The following is a 19,253-nucleotide window of genomic DNA, read 5'->3' as shown; positions in this document are numbered from 1 at the left end:
GGTTCTTTTCCCTCGGCAGTTCATGGGTCTGCTCGGCAATTTCGCCGCCATACGCCGCGCCTATCGCTCACTAAAGCAGACACGGATAGGCAAACAGTCCGATCTACGAAATTCCACAGGAGACAATCAGACAGCTTGATGTCAAGCGACAGCACCATAGGCAATAACAAAGCACAACAAAACCCCTGTTTCTTTCGTCAAATAATAGAAACGTGAGCCCCAACAGTAAGAACAGTGAGCGTTAGCAATCGATACATCTAAGGTATTATTTTACTTTGATTGTCGAGATCGAAGACTGTGCGCTAGTACGTGAATTCCGTATCCATTGAGGATGTGTGCAGGAAGTAAAACCCCATATTAATAAAAAATAAAAATGTATAAGGAGCACCACGATCAGCAAAGATAAGTCGATCATAAGTGAGAAACGTTATTTGCCATTGTAAGAGCCTGGTGTACACATCGAGAATTATCTTGTTTTGTGCAACATTTTATTGTGCTCTTAACAAGATTATATAAAAGATTCAAGGCGTTCTACTGTGCATAGCTCTAGTAGCTTTTAACTACTGCGTTTTTCTGAGGCAGCGCCAACTGTGGCGATCGCAGGGATCTGTAGTTTCATAGGTTGTTTGCCCTGGTCTAGGTGGGGGGTTAACGAAAGAGCCGCGAAGCAAGACCCGTTTGGTAATCCAGTTTCTGTAGGCACCAAAAGATCACGTAACTTTTTACCTTGTACATGTTGTGAAGGTAACATTGTTGACGTTTGGTCGATATTATCAAACTTAACTATCGAACCAAAGCAACCTGCCAGTTAACGTATCAGCTGATCTTAAACATTTCGAGAGGACTAAATGCGCCAGTTCCTTTTGGTAATATAACATCAAATTGATCCCAGGAACGTTTCTCGGAGTTAGAAAAGTCGGTGGGTTTCTTTAACTGACAATTCCGTGCGTAATTTCTGCGCGGTAATGAGCAAGTCAGGCCCCTCTGCAGCTCCCAATGGGGGCATGTCAGCACCGAATGCAGTTCCGCCTGCATATCCTTCCTTGCCGGTCGAACCTCCACCACCATACACCCCCCATGCATCTGCTACACCGATATACAATCCTGGGTACCCTCAACAGCCCCCTCCACAGTTTCCGCAATTTGGCGGCGCACATCCATCACAGCCGACGATCAATGGTAAGTACACTGTCCTGTTTGCAAAAGATGTAGTCGTTGTCATTAGGTTTACTCTATACATTAATCGTTGACTATTGTCTTTTATTAGCTGTATGTTATGGTTGTTATTATTTAAGTGTATTTGCTGCGACTTCAGTAGTCGAAAGCTGGGACAAGTTTTGTATTTAATCACTTGGATATATGCCTACTTAAAACATTTGAATAAAAACATTTAAATAAAGGAGCGCTCTAACATGTACTATTAGACGAAATCAAGCATTGGTTGCATTAAGAAGACCATTATGTGAATTGCATGACATTGGTATTTTTATATTAGTATTAGTATTAGTATTAGTTTTTGTTCATGGACAGACATTTTTCAATTATTACAATGTCCCACACTACTTAGCCATCACAGGTTTGTGGTGGGTGAAGGTTTTGCACTCATAGTCCGTTTTGCTGGACCGCGATATAGCCCTTTTAAGGAGTTTCTCCAACGTATTTGTTAATCTCTTTCTAATAAGAGGCAAGACCTTATGTGTCGAAGCGAAAGCCCAGATGGCAGCTTGTTAAGCTTATGCGTACTGTACAAATAAGTCTTGATTTAACGATTCAAGTACATAAGCCTTTGTTGATTAGTATGAGTTATTTTACATATGAACAAGGAATATGAAACTAAGTCTCCTGACTTAGTTTCATATTCTTTGATAGTATCATATCCTTGCGTCATTTCCTGTTAAGTACGGCATTGGTAAGTTTAGTATACAAGACCGTGCTATGTACATTATCTTTTGCGTCGTCGCATAGAAATAAATGTGCAAGCCGTGCCAAATTATGCCATCGATTATTTTACTGCTTTAAATGTAACATTGATCAATCTTTTAATTGTTCCTCAAGCATTTACTGAGCTGCTGACTCATTACCAGTGGCAATATTAAAGCAGCGTCATTCTTGTGGCGCATCTTACGCTAAACAGCAAATACGTGTTTTGCTATTCCAACTAGCTGTGATTTTGCTCTCGGCTGTTGCGAACACCATCCGCATTGCTTGTGTCCGACGTATACCAACCTGTTTGTGACGTCATCTTGGCTGCCCTATGCGATGGCCTAATACTCTACCCTTTTTTGTCGGAACGGGGTGGCGATGCAATTCCCTGCTTACCTATGATACATAACAGCCATTGTTGACAAAGATAGGTTTTGCTGTAACTGGGACGGTCGTTGCTATTAAGGCTTTAGCGGTAGTAATTAGGGTAATTAAAGCAGCAGCGGAAAAGGCTCGATGATTAACTATCGGCCGACTTAATTTCAACAACCAAGTTCTCTGACTGAGAGTGCTGAAAACGCCCACTGTCAATCGTTTACAAATATAACAATAATATTACTAAGTATAAATTGCTTTATTAACAAATGTATAAGCCCAAAACTGTTAGTAATTTTCTCGTGCCCAACCAGTTGAAAACCAGAAACCTTCTGGTTTCAAATTGGCGGTGCTGTAACCTACTCCATCTCGCGAATGTATAGTCCTGTAACAAGCTCAAAAATCTAGCGTCATCTACATCTTAAAAGTGCCGCATTTCTTTAAAGATTCAGATACCGGCTGGCTTCACTAAATTAATGCTCGGCCTCTAGAATATACAAGCATTCAACGTTTACAACGTCATATAATAACACTGTTACATAAATCGTCGCAACTTCTGTGTTTATAGCTATAACAATACTATATATTTTTATCCTATGCAATAATTTATGTCACAGAATATCTTTCCCTGCTAGCTTTCAATGTTATTTTCATTTAGCTATTTTTTAATTGAATAAAATCTGTCCATGTGCATAAAATGCAATAAATTCGAGTTAATTTTCTATTGATCTTTGATATACGCTCGTAGATACGCCATACACTAGTACTAAACTCGACCACAGATGACTCAGTTTCCATTTCAGTTGCCCCAGGGCAGTTTAACAGAAACTAGGAACATATTAACCACTGTCAAACCGTGCAACGATAACTGTTTATCTCAATGAGTAGCAGGGGCATAGAGCAAATCAAACAGAATATGAAATTAGGATCTAGCTTTAAATCTCCGGTAATCATATTTTGTGTTCTATGGCAATGTTGGCAGAGGGTCACATTGAGCCGGATGGAACGCCGTATGTCACGTAATTGCTATGGTCTGAACGGCATGTTATCGCTTTGGTGCGCAGCGATTTTTTGTTGACGTGTTAAACCACCGCTTAGATGGTTCGTCATAGACCGAGGCAACGTGTTTGTTACAAAGTAAACACGGCTATTCAAAGCTCAGGTGACACTCGAAAAATAAGTATATTTTAAACCATCGTCGCTTTCGGGGTCCACCCAGTGATTCATTAAGCTAACTTTTCACTAGTTCCAACCCAACTTCTATGTACCGTATATCTGTTATCAGCTAGCAGTTGGTTGGATAAATATATATCCTACAGTTTATATATGTATGCAACTATTCGTTGAATACGCTAGAGATCGCAATTAGAGATGAGACTTTAATTTATAAAGTTGGTTGGATCGAACGTTCAGCGTAGTTTTTGTACATTGGGATTTTCGGCTTTTTATCCGAATACGAACTCATTAAGTTCGGATTCAGACAAAAAAGATTAAGAAAAAAAAAAAGATATTTGAACGTGATCACATAATCTATGTTCACTTAGGTAATTAAGGTAAGCTTATATACTATTGGTCTTCCTTGCGATTGGAGTTTGCTTTCCTCTTAATGGAAACACTCCCTTTGCTGAACAGCCTCGAGGTCACTCTTATTCTCCTCGGCATACATAATTATCTTCTACGTGTTTGTGGAACAGACGTGCGGTTTCCGCATTCAAAAACAAGCCTTTTATCGTGTAATTCCACTGCTAGTTGTTGACACGCTGATACCATTCACTTCGATATTTTCCTTTGCATTATAACGACAGCTCCTGTCCTCCGTTCAAGAATATTATGCAAACACTGTATTAAACTTATTAACAGAGAGAATGATTTATTCGGTCTGTGCACAGCATCAGAATGCCTCGCACTCACCCGCATCATGTGACGGAAAAACCATGTTCGTAGAGCGAAACATATTGGGTTGATACAGGTGAATTCAACGGACTTTAAAATTGAATAACCTTCGAATTACGCGCCGCTAGCATATCAAATTTGGCTAGTAAATACCTGTAAATAAAAACCAGTTTAGAATAGTCCAGGAAAAGTAAATTCCAGAGGAAAAACGTACTTCCGTTTCGAGAATCAACGCTCAATGATCAAGTTTTTGATTCTCGAAGGCCCTAGTATTGCGGAAATTTATCGAAAGTTGATGACATCAGACAAGGAAGTGTTGAGTGAGACCACAGTACGTGACTGGTGTAAATGTTTGTAAAAAACGAACAGTAAAGTGATAGCTAGATGCGAGGACTTATATATTTAAAATTAAACATACCGTGCGTCCGACAAAATGTACTGCCGCTGTCTAATAGGATTTTCATGAAAGCAGAGTACCGAGTTTAAGGGCTTTTACATGTAACAGAATTGCAAGCCAAAAACTGAAAATGCTGAAGCTGAATTAAAGATGGGTCCCTCGTGAATCGATCCTAGGCCAATTGGAAATTCATGGGCCGCATTTCACGGTGGTAGGTATAGAAATGTCCAGGAGGTACCGGAGTCCCAAGATAATTTAGTCGATTTCAAAATATGCCGGATTTGCTTGCAGTAACAGTCCGTAGAGGGGTGAAATACACCATTGCCACACGTAACAACAAAGTCAATGAATGAAGCAATCAGAACACTAGTAGTTGGGTTATTTAATCGAGGTTTGGTTTCTGGTGAGAATTCGCAGAGGAAGTTCTATCGCATCATAACGCATTGCCGCTGTACAAAAGTGCCATATTGAATCGTTCGAATATGTCGCTGAGAAACTCCGAACCGATCAAATAGGACATGGGAGCATATGGCCGAACGAAATGATGTGGTGAAATGTTTAACATAATTGCAAAATATATGTTTATACGAACTAAAAAATCTAACTCACAAAAAGACGTGAACTACATGCTTTTGATAATGTCTTTAAAATTGCAATATTTAAAATAGATTAGCGAAAAAAAGTCTTTAACGTGAAACTACTACGTGAATTCTAGCAAAAGACAACTATCCCTGCTAATGATATAGTCTCAATCGTGAAATAGTTTCAATCATTTCAATCGTGCAATAGTCATGTTTTTCACCCACAGGTGTGCGTCCCCTAAACTTTACAGGTTACAAAATCGGCTTAATAAATCATTGTATAAATAAACAAGATGGAACATATAAATCGCATGTCCGTAGTACAATATTAATAGCAACATAATTAATCGAACATACTGCTCCAGCTTTACTATTATATAATAAAACAATTATTGCGTCCGTATGCGTATCAAACAGATCAATAAAATCTCCTGTATCATATTCCAAAATGGTAGATTATATCTAAAAGGCATAGGTGTCCGTCATAAATGATTTCTGTCAGGCTCGAAAGCGAAAAGTCTAGGCTTCCAAGGTGCGTGCATAGCTGATAACTTGGCTCATCATTGTAACAGGAAACCAAACGGAATTATTACCATGTAAGAATACATTAACGGGCTTATCATGCGGTTTAGAAAAACAGTAGTGTGTTAGACATAGGCTTGGCGCGTAGACTGCCTTTTCTGGCAAAATCACAGTAACCTGCAAGTAGCAAAGTATTCGTAAATAGGGTTTAATTTACTTACTTGAAATGTTTTAATATTTAAACGAATAAAACTTCGTACAGAAAAGTGCCAAGGTTAATTTTCCTTTAAAAACGAACTCGTAAATAATATGTGAATAACGTTACAGTATGTGTTTCGAGTTCTTTGTCTTTAAATGTAATTTTAGAAATCGCCTAAAACATCAATTTTATGCAAAGGTTGGAGTGAAGCAGATGCTTATTGGACAAGGGAATGATCGCTAACTTTGTAGTTAAAATTAAAGAAAATAAAGTTACTTTTTCAAGTCCATTTATTCCTAATAAATTGCCAAGGAGCTAAATCTATAGACATTAGCTATTCTCGAGTTCAATTAAGGTGCTTATTGTTATATATAACATTAATAAACATACTGTTAGTTCACGTTAACACCAAACTACGCAAGTTATTATCGTGGCGCTTAATTAAACAAGTTTTCCCATGTAGTCCCATCACAAGTGCTACAGTAGCGATGTGACTAACCAATTCTCTTTTTGCGTTGCTTTTTTCTGTTCCATTATCGTTGTCGCCTATGTCTCGCCTTCATCGAATCACTGTCTCACCCAACGTCTTACTGAGGAAACTAATATACTTCACTAATCGTCGATTACTGCCGATGCTGCTGCTGATGATTTTATTCCGATGCCATTGTTGGCCAAGTTCACGTGATTCACTCGCGAATGGGTCCGTTACCACAACAGGTGACCTGCGGCAAATGTGGCGCTCATGTTATGACAGGTGAGTACACACATGATGTTGCTAGCATCAATAAATAGGTACGTTACCGAACAAATCGTATGATGACTGAAATAGAAAGTAATATACATCTATTTGGTTGCAGAATAGTATGCTAAACTTTTTCACGGGGACACTGTATAAAATGTACACAATACTTTTAAAATTGCTGTAATTACAAATCGCATACAATACATGCCAGGACCAGGAAAAGGCCACTAATAGAACACATTTTGATAATTGTACGAAACTCTTTCAGTGGCTTTTGAAAAGCTTGATGTATTAGAAAGAAAGCAAACTAGAAAGGTTTGTTTCAACAAGAAAAAAAACGTACATTTTTAAATTTTGAACACATCTTTTTGCTTCTTGCTAAGGTTACTTTTTATAAAAGTTGCTCAAGGAGAATCTTAATGTTATAAATACATCGCTCTATAGTTTGTCTACTTTTTAAATAAAAAAAAAAGTAAGGTGGCTTAATTTAGGGCTGCACCAAAAAAAGACACACATTTTTTTTATTGCAAAGTAAAATCTCGGAAAAAGTGCCACAGTCATCATAAATAAACAGTAGAAAGATGATACACGTTGCTGCGTGATGAGACTATAATGGCCTCCAGCAGCTGTTGAAGAAGACAGTCAGATTTATTGTCAAATTAGGGAGCTGTATCCCTACACAAGGTGGAGCAAAAGGCTTTTGGTAGTTGAAGGAAGTTTATATATATATATATATATATAGCACGACTCTTTACAAAGTGGGCAACGGTGGCCGATAACGCATATATATTTATTTCGAACTGTGAAGTGATTGTTGCCCCTCCCTGTACATCCCCTACAGCATTCGCTGTAATATTGTTAAGTGTAACTCAGATTCCAGTGCAATAAATGTATTTATTATACATAAGCTACAATAGGCCAATGATCGATTCTGATTTATTTTTGAGGATTTTAAAAATTTTATGCGTTATCGGCCACCGCTGCCCATTTTGTGGGCAACCCTATTTTTTATAACCCATAACATACCTTTTTTTTATTTTAACGACAAAAAAACGGTCTTCAGTACAAAGATCATTAAATTTGTAGCGTAGATAGGCCACATGTGTAATAGAAATGTGTATAGCTTTTATACTATTCCGCGGCTACTGACAACAGTAAACATACGCTGCAAAGTTTATAGGCAAAGGTCTATAGAATTCTTGAATCTTCTCTATAGACACAATTTTGAATTTTCATTCATTCATGAAGCAATGTAAACATGTAAGCCTATTTATTTCCTTTTATCTTTTCAAATGATTTGCTCCCCTTACGTTTGATCACATTTAATAATATGTTTGTTACATCGTACAGCGTCATAGTGAAACTAACGAGATTATACACATTTTTCTATTTCCGGTACTTAAACAATTAACATTCATCGCTACGTTCGGTTCATTCGTTTAATACAATCTAATTATGATTCATCCAACTTTCGTGAAACCATCGTCCAAATGTGTGATGACCTCCGCTTACAGCGACATCAGCTCGGCCCGGCCTTCTAACGTACCTATTTTCCGGAGCACTTATCGCCTTAGGCTGCGTATGGGGCTGTTGTTTGATTCCATACTGTATACCGGAATGTCAGGATATTGAACATCATTGTCCGTCGTGCCGAGCTCACCTTGGTACGTTTAAACGCTTGTGACAGCTCCTCCAAATGCCGACTGGATTCGCCACCTACAGTGTTGCCACAACTAGTACGCGAGTGACTAGATATTGATCGGTGCATTACTACAGGATCTTGGAGTTAATAATAAGAGTAACATAACAAACGAGAATGTAACATTAAAAGCAGCCTTTCAACACATGACAACACGACATGTTGGCATCGGCAGCGGTGACGAAGACTCGAACAACAACAATGAAAAACAGCTGAAAGATATATAAAAATCTTCAATATATTTTTTTGATAACGGTTCTTCTACTCGTTACATGAGCGAACTCAAACAATCAGCGAACCGCAGTCTTTATAATGACAGAAAACAAACGAAGCAGTCGCGCTGTTCGTACGATAATTAGTGAATTCTCATTTTGTTACAGCGGCTAAGGTTAACTGGTCGACGTGACCGTCAGCTGAAATGGTTTACTAGCATATATAGGGACACAAAAATAAATTTTTTTTCAGTAGTCCCCACGGAAGCTTCTCCGGTTTATCGGGGATCCGTAAAAACATGGCACTTTGAGCTTCACTGCAAGAATCGATTGCCCTGTTAAAAGGGGAAATATACTATTACAATGATTGCTAATTACCGTAATAAATATAACAATACAGTGTTTGTTGAGGAAAGCGTAACCAAATCACGTGTATTGCATATGTACTATGGGTATGTATCAATAGAATGTGCAAGTCGAAGAAAAATAAAGAAAATTTGTTTGCAATCAGCTGTCAGAAGGAAACGGTGTCAGCAGATTAAAGCTATGCAGGCAATGCTGCAGGGAGAAAATATTAAAAAAATAATCCATCATAACGTAACTATAATTGAGTCGGAAATCTTGTTACATAACCAGATGTAGCAAGAAACGCAGAATATATCATACGCTTACAAACAACTTCCTTAATCGATTATCGAGGAAAAACGTCGATAAAGAACACTATTTTTTAGTCAAATGGCATGAAACTCATAGAACTTTAATGGGACCTTATTTGTAGGACATGAACGTATACGTAGATATGCTCGACCGATTTCCTCTATGAACGACCAAAGGCGTGCACAGTTTTATATATAAATAGGTCGTGTGCAGTGTAATGCTTTAGTGGTAAACAGGAAACTTACTGTGGGTGCAGAAATGAATGCAAAGCCTAGCAGATAAGAAGAGAACGTTCGAAGTGTGACGATTGCCCTCGGCAAATGTTGTTGCTTTGGATATGCCTTCGTTCAAAACAAGTTCGTATGTTTTCTCTTTAATAAGGAGAATTTGCAGTACTCTTACACCTTGTTAATTTGAGCAAATGATATACTTGTATAAAATATTGGGCATCGTGGCAATCTCTACACACAATGAAGTGCTAGATACAGAAGTCGTACACGATCGGGCGCCAATACAAAACGCTAACAGAAAATTTACATGACATGATGTTGACGTCATTATATCACCATTTATAATAAATTTTGCTAGACGCAGAGTTGATGAAAAATGGTTCATAGAAAACAGCGTAGCAAATATTTTTTCTAAGACTAAAGTGTTTTTTCGAAGCGCTGTCAAGTGACCATAAAGAGGCCAGCATAGGTCTCAAGCTGCAAAACAAAATCTTTTAATGACAAAGAAAAATATATTTACAGGGCGTTTGCAAAAAAAGTATATACGGTAACTTAATTTGACTATTTTTTCAAGATGCCTTAAAGATAAGGTTCAGAGTGCCGAGACATTAGGAAATTAGTTGATGTTTGTGAAGTTAGGCCTGGATTATTAGCACTCTATTGTACAGAGTAATTTTGTATATGTACACAAGGAGAAATTATTTACATTGTATGAAAATATTTTATGATTCAAATATTAGTCATATGTAAATAAAAGTTACAATCATTCAAACTGTTTATACATTTTTGAAACGCCCTGTGTGTGCATGCATATCCTCTCCATATAGCTAGATAATTAGCTGGGGCGCAGAAATGCGAAATTTCTAACAAATCCAACAGATCTTATTAAATGCATACTTCACAGTTATTAAATGACTGGAGAAATAATCGAGCAGTCCAGGCGGATCGGAGGTCTGCACGTATTTTCTCATAGTAGCTACATTCGTAAAAATACAATAGCAATAGTTCCTGCAAGAAGCTTTACAGCTAACCGTTATTAGTTATGAAATAGAAAGAATGGTACCGGCACCGGTCGTTAGCGAGAAAATAATAGGATGATGTAAAGGACAGCTATGCATCCACAACAGTACTGCTGAAGCCAACCTCTATACGGCCAACCAATATCTGAGCATTGTGATACAGTTTCTACTACTCGAAACGATAACAATATTTATTTAATATTAATGATGCAAAAAGGAACGTGATGTATAGCTACCATACTGTGTACGACGATGACTAGAGATCATGAACGAGGTCGAACGCAAAACTTGTACGAGTGGGAAAGGCAAAAGGAAGTATGCAGAAATAAAAAAGGAGGAAGTTACGACGCTATGTTTACAAAACATGCAGCTGTTCATTTGTCTTAATTTTATGCGATATGGTCATTACCTTCTGTATCTTATCATGTATTAAGGAATAGTGACCTATTGCACATATTATAAAGCGCGTAATCAGCTAACATTCTTTTTATACCTTACGAGCTAGATAAATCTGCATTAGAAACACATGGTTCAGTATTTATTAGTTACTAAAATGCCGGTATATGCAGATGTACAACAGAATGATTGTATATTTCTTTCATTCGATTTCAGGTAGTATTTCGCTGCTATTTTGAAGAATGTGCTGGTTCATAAAATCTGTTCGCAAGAAGAAAAATAGATCTATATTTGAGCAGTACGTGTTTACCATGAAACTCGGTAACAAGCAACTAACTAATTAGAACCGTTTATTTTAATGATCGCTTGAGGCGTAAAGCGATAGCCTCAAGGAAGTCCATAGTGTTTAGGTAGTGAGATTCATTTGTTCCACTCATGCCATGGATACAAATGGCGAGATCTTTAGTCATTTCACCAGCTTCAACGCAGTCCACACACGCTGTCTCTAGGGCCTTGCAAAACTTCGTCAAATCAGCGTTGTTATCCAACTTCGCGCGGTGCATAAGGCCACGTGTCCACGCGAAAATTGAGGCAATTGGGTTGGTACTTGTTGGCTGACCTTTCTGATGCATGCGGTAGTGACGGGTCACAGTGCCGTGGGCTGCCTCCGACTCGATAGTCTTTCCGTCGGGACAGACGAGTACCGATGTCATAAGCCCAAGAGAACCGAATCCTTGAGCCACAATATCGCTTTGTACATCGCCGTCGTAGTTCTTGCAAGCCCATACAAATCCGCCAGATGATTTGAGCATTTGAGCCACTTGATCGTCAATTAGACGGTGCTCATACCAAATTTTACGCTTCTCAAATTCAACCTTATATTTCGAATCATAGGTTTCCTGAAAGATGTCCTTAAACCGTCCATCATATTTTTTAAGAATAGTGTTCTTCGTGCTGAGGTAGAGCGGCCAACCCTTCATAAGGGAATATTGGAAGCAGGAATGTGCAAAGTCTTGAATAGATTCATCAGTATTATACATCGTCAAGCCAACTCCGCTGTTTTTTTTATCCTTGAACGTGAATACAACATATCGCTGTTCTGCTGAACCATCTGCTGGAGTATAGACCATTTCGAGCCTGCCGGGCTTATCGAACACCGCGTCAGTGGCTCGATACTGATCGCCAAACGCATGTCGACCTATAATAATAGGTTGTGTCCAACCAGGCACCAGACGAGGGATGTTCAAACACAGGATCGGTTCTCGGAAGACGGTTCCGCCCAGAATGTTCCGAATTGTGCCATTGGGCGACCTCCACATTTGTTTGAGATTGAATTCCTTCACCCGCGCTTCGTCAGGCGTGATCGTTGCACATTTGATACCCACGTTGTACTTTAAGATTGCATTAGCAGCGTCAATCGTGACCTGGAAAAAGACGTTTGTAAGAGAACGTAAGTAGTGTAGATTGGAAAGCCAAACGAGTCCAGCGCATAAACTGCTTCACGCTGTGGTTTAGATGTTAAGATTCTAAGCTATAAAAACTAGAGCAATAGGCTAGTTTCCCTTTACTTATTTTATGAAAGGAAATGGAAGTGATTTGACCCCGACTAATATTACCTATTTGTGATTAAACTATTACAGGTTTTGAATCCGCCACATTCCAGGTCATACTGTTTGAAGGTCATTCGAACTAAAGAAAGTAACCCAGAAGGATTAAATGGACCTAGCGATTAAAAGATGGGTAGATTACAAACCAATATCGTACATAACTCAACTGTAAATATGTTTATATGTGCATTTGGTTTTATATTTCCTTGTTAGATATTCAAAAAACTTTCAGCCTAAACTCGATAAACGTGTGTTGCAATTCAGAGAACGCAGTCAAGACCCGTTGTACTGATGTGGCTACTTTGTTGAGCGCCTTTTCATTAGTAATTCAGAAAAAGCGAACAAGCATTTTAAGACTAACATATACAACAAAAAACATTAAGTGCAACAAAACATCCCAGTATTCCGTAAGCTATTCGTTTTGATAAATTTTTGGAATATACGAATCGTTGTGTCGCTGCGCTGACTATGGTCATTCATCATGGCAAATAGAGCCGAGCGTGGCGACTAAGCAAAGGAAAGCTTATAATACGAAGAGACCGAAATACACAGTTAGGGAAATATTGTCCTTACGTTTGCGAAGAGAACAAGCTTACAGTTGAAGCATCAATGGGAAGCCGACTTTTTTCGTCTATAGACTTACATGTTCTTTCCCCCCTTGTGACTCTACTTTTATTTGACCTTGCATAGAACATTCTTATAACAATTTTCGGATAAGAACTTGTAGGTAATCGAACATGAATAACTATGTTATTATGCTATGTTAACAAGCAGATAAAGAATAGCGATCCTGTTGGAAAAACTACGTCCGTGAACAACCTACTCTTTGTCGGGAATTCCAATGAGTATTTCACACTCTAAGGTATACTGTGTTCTTATATTTTGCATTTGAGGACACGCTATACCAATCGTTTAATATACACCAACATTGGGTTGGCGATAGACTATTGACCTTTTTTCTAGCTAAATGGCTTCTAGTCTGATATCTCAGGCGATATGGGTTGTATGGGCCTGACGTTACCGTCATTTGAAGCTAAGAGTCGGCAGTATTAGTTGCGCTACAATTGTTGTAATACCTGTCTTTAGACTTAAAATAGAGCGCCTTCAAAATGTGTGCAATGATTTGTTGTTTTAGAATCTTCTAACAATCAAGGCACAAATGCTGGCCTGGCCAAACATGTACTGTTTATGATAGAAATGCGTTGTCGGAGGCCGCGATTAAAAAAGCTGTTCTGTCGCTGTCGGTCTACAAATTTTGACATCAAAGATGTTTTTTATAATGGTCGACCCATTGCAAAAAAAAATAGATGAATTTACTACCAAAATTAAGCAAGATCGACTTGTGAATAGCGGTGACATCGCAAAGGAACAAAATATCCAACACCAAACAGTTTCAAAACATTTGAAAAAAAGTAGCTATAAAAAGAAACTCGGTGTTTGAATGCCACACGAATTAACGCAAAATAATTTAATCCTATTCCTATCTGCAAAACTCTACAGGAACGCAACGAAATCAAACCCTTTTTAAACGATTCATCACGGGCGATGAAGCATAGATCGTATACAACAATAATGTATACTTAAATGAAAATTTTAAAAAAATGTGCTCCACAATCAGTTTAGACTGGCGCTATGTTTGGTGGAATTGGAAAGGAGTCATGTACTACGAGTATGTATTACTGCGGTATGCTAAATAATTGATTTGGACCTGTCTACTGTCAGCGGCTAGACCGCCATCGAAAAAAACGGACCAGAACTAAGGAACAGAAAAGGCCTGGCCTTCTAGCATAACAGTGCCGGAGCACAACATCCTTTGTTAACCGGCAAAAAACTGAGAAAACCTTTGTGGGATGTTCTATTGCATATGCCGTATAACCCGAATCTTGCGTTGTCTGTTTATACGTAGAATTTCAATGGCAAAAAGTAAATATTACTTAGCACAATTGTTCGCCCAGAAACCACAGAAATTCTATAGTGTTAAGATTATGGAGTCACCAGTAAAATGACAGAAGGTCATCGACCAAATGACGCGTATTTAGTCCAAAAATGCTAGTTTAAAATATAAAGATGTTTGCTCCAATTTTGACTATAACAAAATACGGTTCATATTTTTTCATTTAAATGAAGAGGATTGACTTCGAAATGCTCTTGGAAGTAACACTACATTGTAATAACAAAAATACGAATACGCAGAGAATGTCAGGCAAATCTACCTACGCGATTAAATTAGTCGGATAAAAGAAGTTTACCTTTTCAGTTGATGGGAAAGGTTATTTGGAGCGATGAAGCTACGGTTAAATTTAATGTCACAATGATTTTATACAATTGCACCTATTACGCAATTTGGAGTCCGCAGGATAATATTGCGCAGGATTACCATATAAATATATTATAAAGTGCAGTGTGGTGAGGCATCTCAAACAAAAGGATTTAAGCTTTTTTTTTGACAATATAGTGCTTCATGTAAATCATTCATGCAGAATCTTTTCACCACGCATTTTGAGAAGACGTTATTGAAACAACGAATTTTATTCCCAACAAAACGGAAGGCACGCGTATTATCATTATGACGTAAAAGCATATCTTCACGAAAATCCTCCAGACATATGGATTAGGTGAAGAGGTCTCAAAAAACATTTTGCCAGTTCTCTATACATAGCGCCAATGGATTTTTCTTAAGGATAATGTCACTCCAGAAAAACAATGACACTGAAAAATGTAAAAGCTGTATTTGACCAAAAATAGCTGGAAACATCAAATGAAGTACTTACTGTAGTTTGTAAGTCGATAGCCCACCATTGTCTTACTAATTTACTTACTAGAATGATAATAATTTTGAACATCTGCGCAAGGCAGAAAAACTATACATTTTATATAAATTCTTTTGTAATTATTTGCAAAATAGCATTACGATTGGTGACAGCAAGAAAAGAATGGTATTGAACGTAAAACCCGAAACGGTCAGTCTTCAACAAGAGTAAAACTATTCATCGAAGACAAGAAGCTCGTCAATTTGAGGGCGGACAGTTGATCCACCGAGCCACAAAGATAAGGTCCTGGTGGTCCCTGTGGTAAGAATAGTTAGCGAAACTACCGCTTCTTAACTCGACAATTATAAAAAACGTCGAGGTGCGTGAACGTGTGCATCAGCGAACTCTGCTCAACGGCCGAGGAAAAGGTTCAGTTCAAGTAAATTGAGTAGGAATCGCAGAGTTACAACGTCGATTGCTGGCAATAATCGCACCATCTCCTTACAGCAAAACCTAGACGATCGTCAATTGGGAATCACCGTGTACCTGGAGTGTTAACAAGAGCTAGCTGAAAGCGTAAACGGCTATAGGCCGTATGTTGGTATTCATGCGTGGGTACCGCGGCCAAATGCTACGGCCCGTACCAATAGTTTTAAGCATTTGCGTCGTTATTGCTATATAAGGACGAGCTGCTGTCTGTAAAAATAACATTTCTGTCCACCTACTTGCGTGTCGTCGCTATATATATATATTTATTTATTACATGTGGAGCACCTTTTTTCAGCTGACCTGATCATTCGTTTGATCTCTGTACGGCAGTCCGAGATCGTAGTATTTGCAGTCAATCTTTAGGTATGGAAAGATCAAGCGGTCCTTAATGAATTGCCATATAACTCGAGTCATCTCGTCACCGTCTAACTCGACGATAGGATTCTCGACCACGACCCTTTTCGATTGCGAAGCATATCGGACTCCCAACAAAGTAAAACTTTTCAGAGGCTTCAAAATACGTGCCATGATAAACTTTTTCTCACTTCGTTTATTGTTCTACTTTTTGTTAACTCGCTAGCACTGCATCTGAACACACAATATTACAATCCGTGTTCTTTTCCTAGGCCTATTTACTATTACACACCATGTAATTACAACGGGCCAGAGCGCTATTCGAACGACTTGTTACTGCAAAAGCACTGCCTGTTGCTACTTCAATCTTTTATATCAGCGGTCCATTACCGCCGGTGAAGAGACTGTTGATACCTTATAACACACTTAATTCAGACAGCTTTCTATCGACTGCGACGACGACAGGATACAGCGAGAAGGCGTGCTCGGCAGAATTTCGAACCTGGCAGCTGGTGGCGGAACGGCAGTAACTTCAGTGACCGCGCGGATATGTGCAGGATTCAGAATAATAGGGAGTAGTTATTTTGCTGAGGTATAATGCAATTAATTATAAATATGGCTATTAAGACTATTTCTATAAATAACATCGAACTGTGAACAACCATGGCACTAAGTGTTAATTATCATAATTAATACAAGAGAAGTGATCGTAAACTAAGAAATTTTTGTCAAGGAAAATAAATGAGATGACAACAGATTCAAATGAAACTATGAGTATTGATTATAAGTATCGTGTATCACTAATGTTACGTAACAATAATGATTATTTGAGTTTGGAAAATACTTAGTAAAAATACATTGAGTTAGTTTTAAGTTATTAAAACTTTTAAAGCATTTAGCAAAGACCCTTGTTTAACTACTGAAAAATACATCTAAAGTTTATAAAATATATGCTAATTAAATTTTTATTAACTCTTATGTTCATTGAATCGTCCTTAGATAGACGACGAAACTTTTATTGGATGTCATACGGCTACATAAACAAAGGACAGTGATATACTAGTAATGCATGAGGTTTAGGCTAATCATTGGTCAGTTAAGCTGTGATATATACATGTGATTATATATAACTAAATATATATTAAATAAAAGAATGAAATATAAACAAATATATGCCATGTAATCTAATCACATCCCTAATAAAACTCACAAATTCAAACTTATTTTAAAAATTGCGCATGAAAAAATTTTCAACATTGCATTTCTGGCACTCTCATCAGGCAGTTCGTTGAATTTATGTGTGTGTGGGAGATGGACAACTTAATATTAACTTATTACTCTGTCGTTCCAGAAGGAGAGTTGAGTTTTTTCCGATATTTTTTACTTACTTTCTTAGTGTTTTTTTCAGTGTGCTCACTCTTCCATGAGCCTTTTCTAATTTATTTGCATAATAAACTAAAAATGTAGCATCAAGTTCAGGCACAGATAGATGCTGCTGGTGAAAAACCCCCATTACTTATGTACCAACAGCTACAGGTAGGTAGGCAATACATAACGAAGCAAAAATTTTATGCCAAGAAAAAGGAGTACGGCGGTAAAATTTATTAAACGTTTATCGTTTTTCGCTTTGCAGTTAGCGATAAAGCGTTCCCTACTATCCTCCACATCATAACTAATCACGGATCCCCTCTCGCCTGCTGCACTGTAAGTGTAATCGAGGTGTAGTTACGTTTAACTTTAAATCATATATACGTATACATGTGTCTCAATAGTATAGTTCTTGAAAAAATCATTGTTGTTTGTAAACACCTTTTTGCTTTTTAAACATTGCTTCTATTAAAGTACAACAAGCACTGAAAACCAATAATAGCTTGCAATCACGAATTGTAGTCGATATTTTAAGACTTTCGATAGCTTCTTCTGCGCAAAATGTAATTGATTGGAGTAAAGCTAGTGTTGTATGCTAGCACAAAGCTTGCCTCTCGAACAGAAGTTAAAATTGGAATCATCCTTTTTGGACCTGGTACCTGTCCCTCAAAATTGCCACGCGGCTGGCGCTCGCCGTCTCTTACCCACATAGTCTTCTCATATAATTCCAGACGAGCACAAAGTAACCTAAATGTGAAATGTCAAATGTGCGTAAACGGTATACAGGTGTATGTAAAAGTTATGAACCATGTAAACCTCATAACTACAAACTAAATAAATGGTTCCATGGAACAATTGCAAAATATGTACGATTAAAGATCATGCACTACGATACCACGTCGTTGGTACCACGTGAACGGGCACTTAATACAGTGTATATTTTTAGCTCTACGCGCTTCATTAGTTTTTGGCACTTAGACTGAAACTTAAGATTGCAAGTCATACATCAGATGACCAAGCCAGCGAAGGCAGGACATCAGCCATTATTTCTTGTTCATATTGAGATGAGTTAGAAATTTTGTCGTTTGGTTTAGTATAGTTGTTTCTGTAAAGGCTTGGGTTAGTTAAAGTATACATTTTTCGTGTGTCTATTGCTTGTTTCCTGCACTGTATGGATTTGTTAGAAAGGCCTACCTTTCACGGGGTGAATAGCTTCCTAATATGACACAAATTAATGCTTTGTCTAACCTCCTACGGGTGTCTGTAATAGTCTTCAAAATCTCAGTGTGCGCGTACAGACTATCGTGAACTGATTTTAGTTTGTCGTACAAGTACTTCATGAACCTATTGAATGCGATTTTAGTGGTTTTATCAGAAATCTTTTTGAAATTATCTTTAATGAGGTCCTGAAGGGTCTTGGCGTTTGAATGAATTACTAAAACAAGCATGAATCACGGTAATTCTTTCCCTAACCAATATTATGATAATGGCTTTTGCATGTAGCATGTCTTCGTTGAAAGGAGTTTGCACACTAAAAAACCCACAACTCGTTTTTATGTCAGAAGCATAATGGAGATGTCAACATGAGAAAAACAAGTTTATAGACAAAGAGAATCACCGATTAAAGTGCTGCACAATTAATAGATTACTCACACTATTCACTCACAGTCCAACACCACCCCACGTCTATAACAATACAATAATTGTTGAGGAAAAGTGAAAAGATCGAAAAATTGACTACTTCTGGGCGCAATGTAACCTGACTAAGTTGATATATTGAGACTAATGCCACTAAATCGCTTATCAACCACTTATATATACGTACAGCATGATATATATA

The 19,253-nt window shown here is 37.8% G+C and overlaps 2 protein-coding genes and 1 long non-coding RNA gene across 5 annotated transcripts; 1 reads left to right on the top strand and 2 right to left on the bottom strand.

Annotated features, from left to right (window-relative positions):
• The first annotated feature begins 17 nt into the window (after positions 1 to 17).
• LOC111263428 (lipopolysaccharide-induced tumor necrosis factor-alpha factor homolog) lies at positions 18 to 10,818 on the top strand. Its single transcript, XM_086969610.1, has 3 exons — positions 18 to 1,179; positions 6,567 to 6,644; positions 8,147 to 10,818. The coding sequence occupies exons 1-3, from the start codon at positions 966 to 968 to the stop codon at positions 8,314 to 8,316; spliced, it is 462 nt and encodes a 153-aa protein (XP_086825736.1). The 5' UTR covers positions 18 to 965; the 3' UTR covers positions 8,317 to 10,818.
• LOC147753076 (uncharacterized) lies at positions 2,539 to 6,475 on the bottom strand. The gene is made up of 2 exons (XR_015312302.1): positions 6,390 to 6,475; positions 2,539 to 5,868 (listed from the first exon to the last, which is right to left on the bottom strand). It is a non-coding gene; the product is annotated as an uncharacterized LOC147753076 (long non-coding RNA).
• A 143-nt stretch (positions 10,819 to 10,961) lies between the features above and the next one.
• LOC111263427 (isocitrate dehydrogenase [NADP], mitochondrial) lies at positions 10,962 to 16,789 on the bottom strand. Of its 3 annotated transcripts, none has more exons than XM_022838474.2 (2): positions 15,992 to 16,789; positions 10,962 to 12,269 (listed from the first exon to the last, which is right to left on the bottom strand). In XM_022838474.2, exons 1-2 carry the CDS (start codon positions 16,217 to 16,219, stop codon positions 11,196 to 11,198), a joined length of 1,302 nt encoding a protein of 433 aa, XP_022694209.1. In that variant the 5' UTR covers positions 16,220 to 16,789; the 3' UTR covers positions 10,962 to 11,195. The 3 variants fall into 3 exon arrangements, with proteins under 3 accessions (XP_022694209.1, XP_022694211.1, XP_022694210.1); XM_022838476.2 differs by having other exon boundaries at positions 16,338 to 16,787; XM_022838475.2 differs by lacking the exon at positions 15,992 to 16,789 and adding an exon at positions 15,224 to 15,385.
• Positions 16,790 to 19,253: the final 2,464 nt, after the last annotated feature.

This window comes from Varroa jacobsoni, unplaced genomic scaffold (assembly GCF_002532875.2).
Source record: "Varroa jacobsoni isolate VJ856 unplaced genomic scaffold, vjacob_1.0 scaffold_764, whole genome shotgun sequence".
Classification (NCBI taxonomy): Eukaryota; Metazoa; Arthropoda; class Arachnida; order Mesostigmata; family Varroidae; genus Varroa; species Varroa jacobsoni.
Note: the sequence above shows the minus strand (reverse complement) of the source record. Positions and strands in the feature narration are given on the sequence as shown.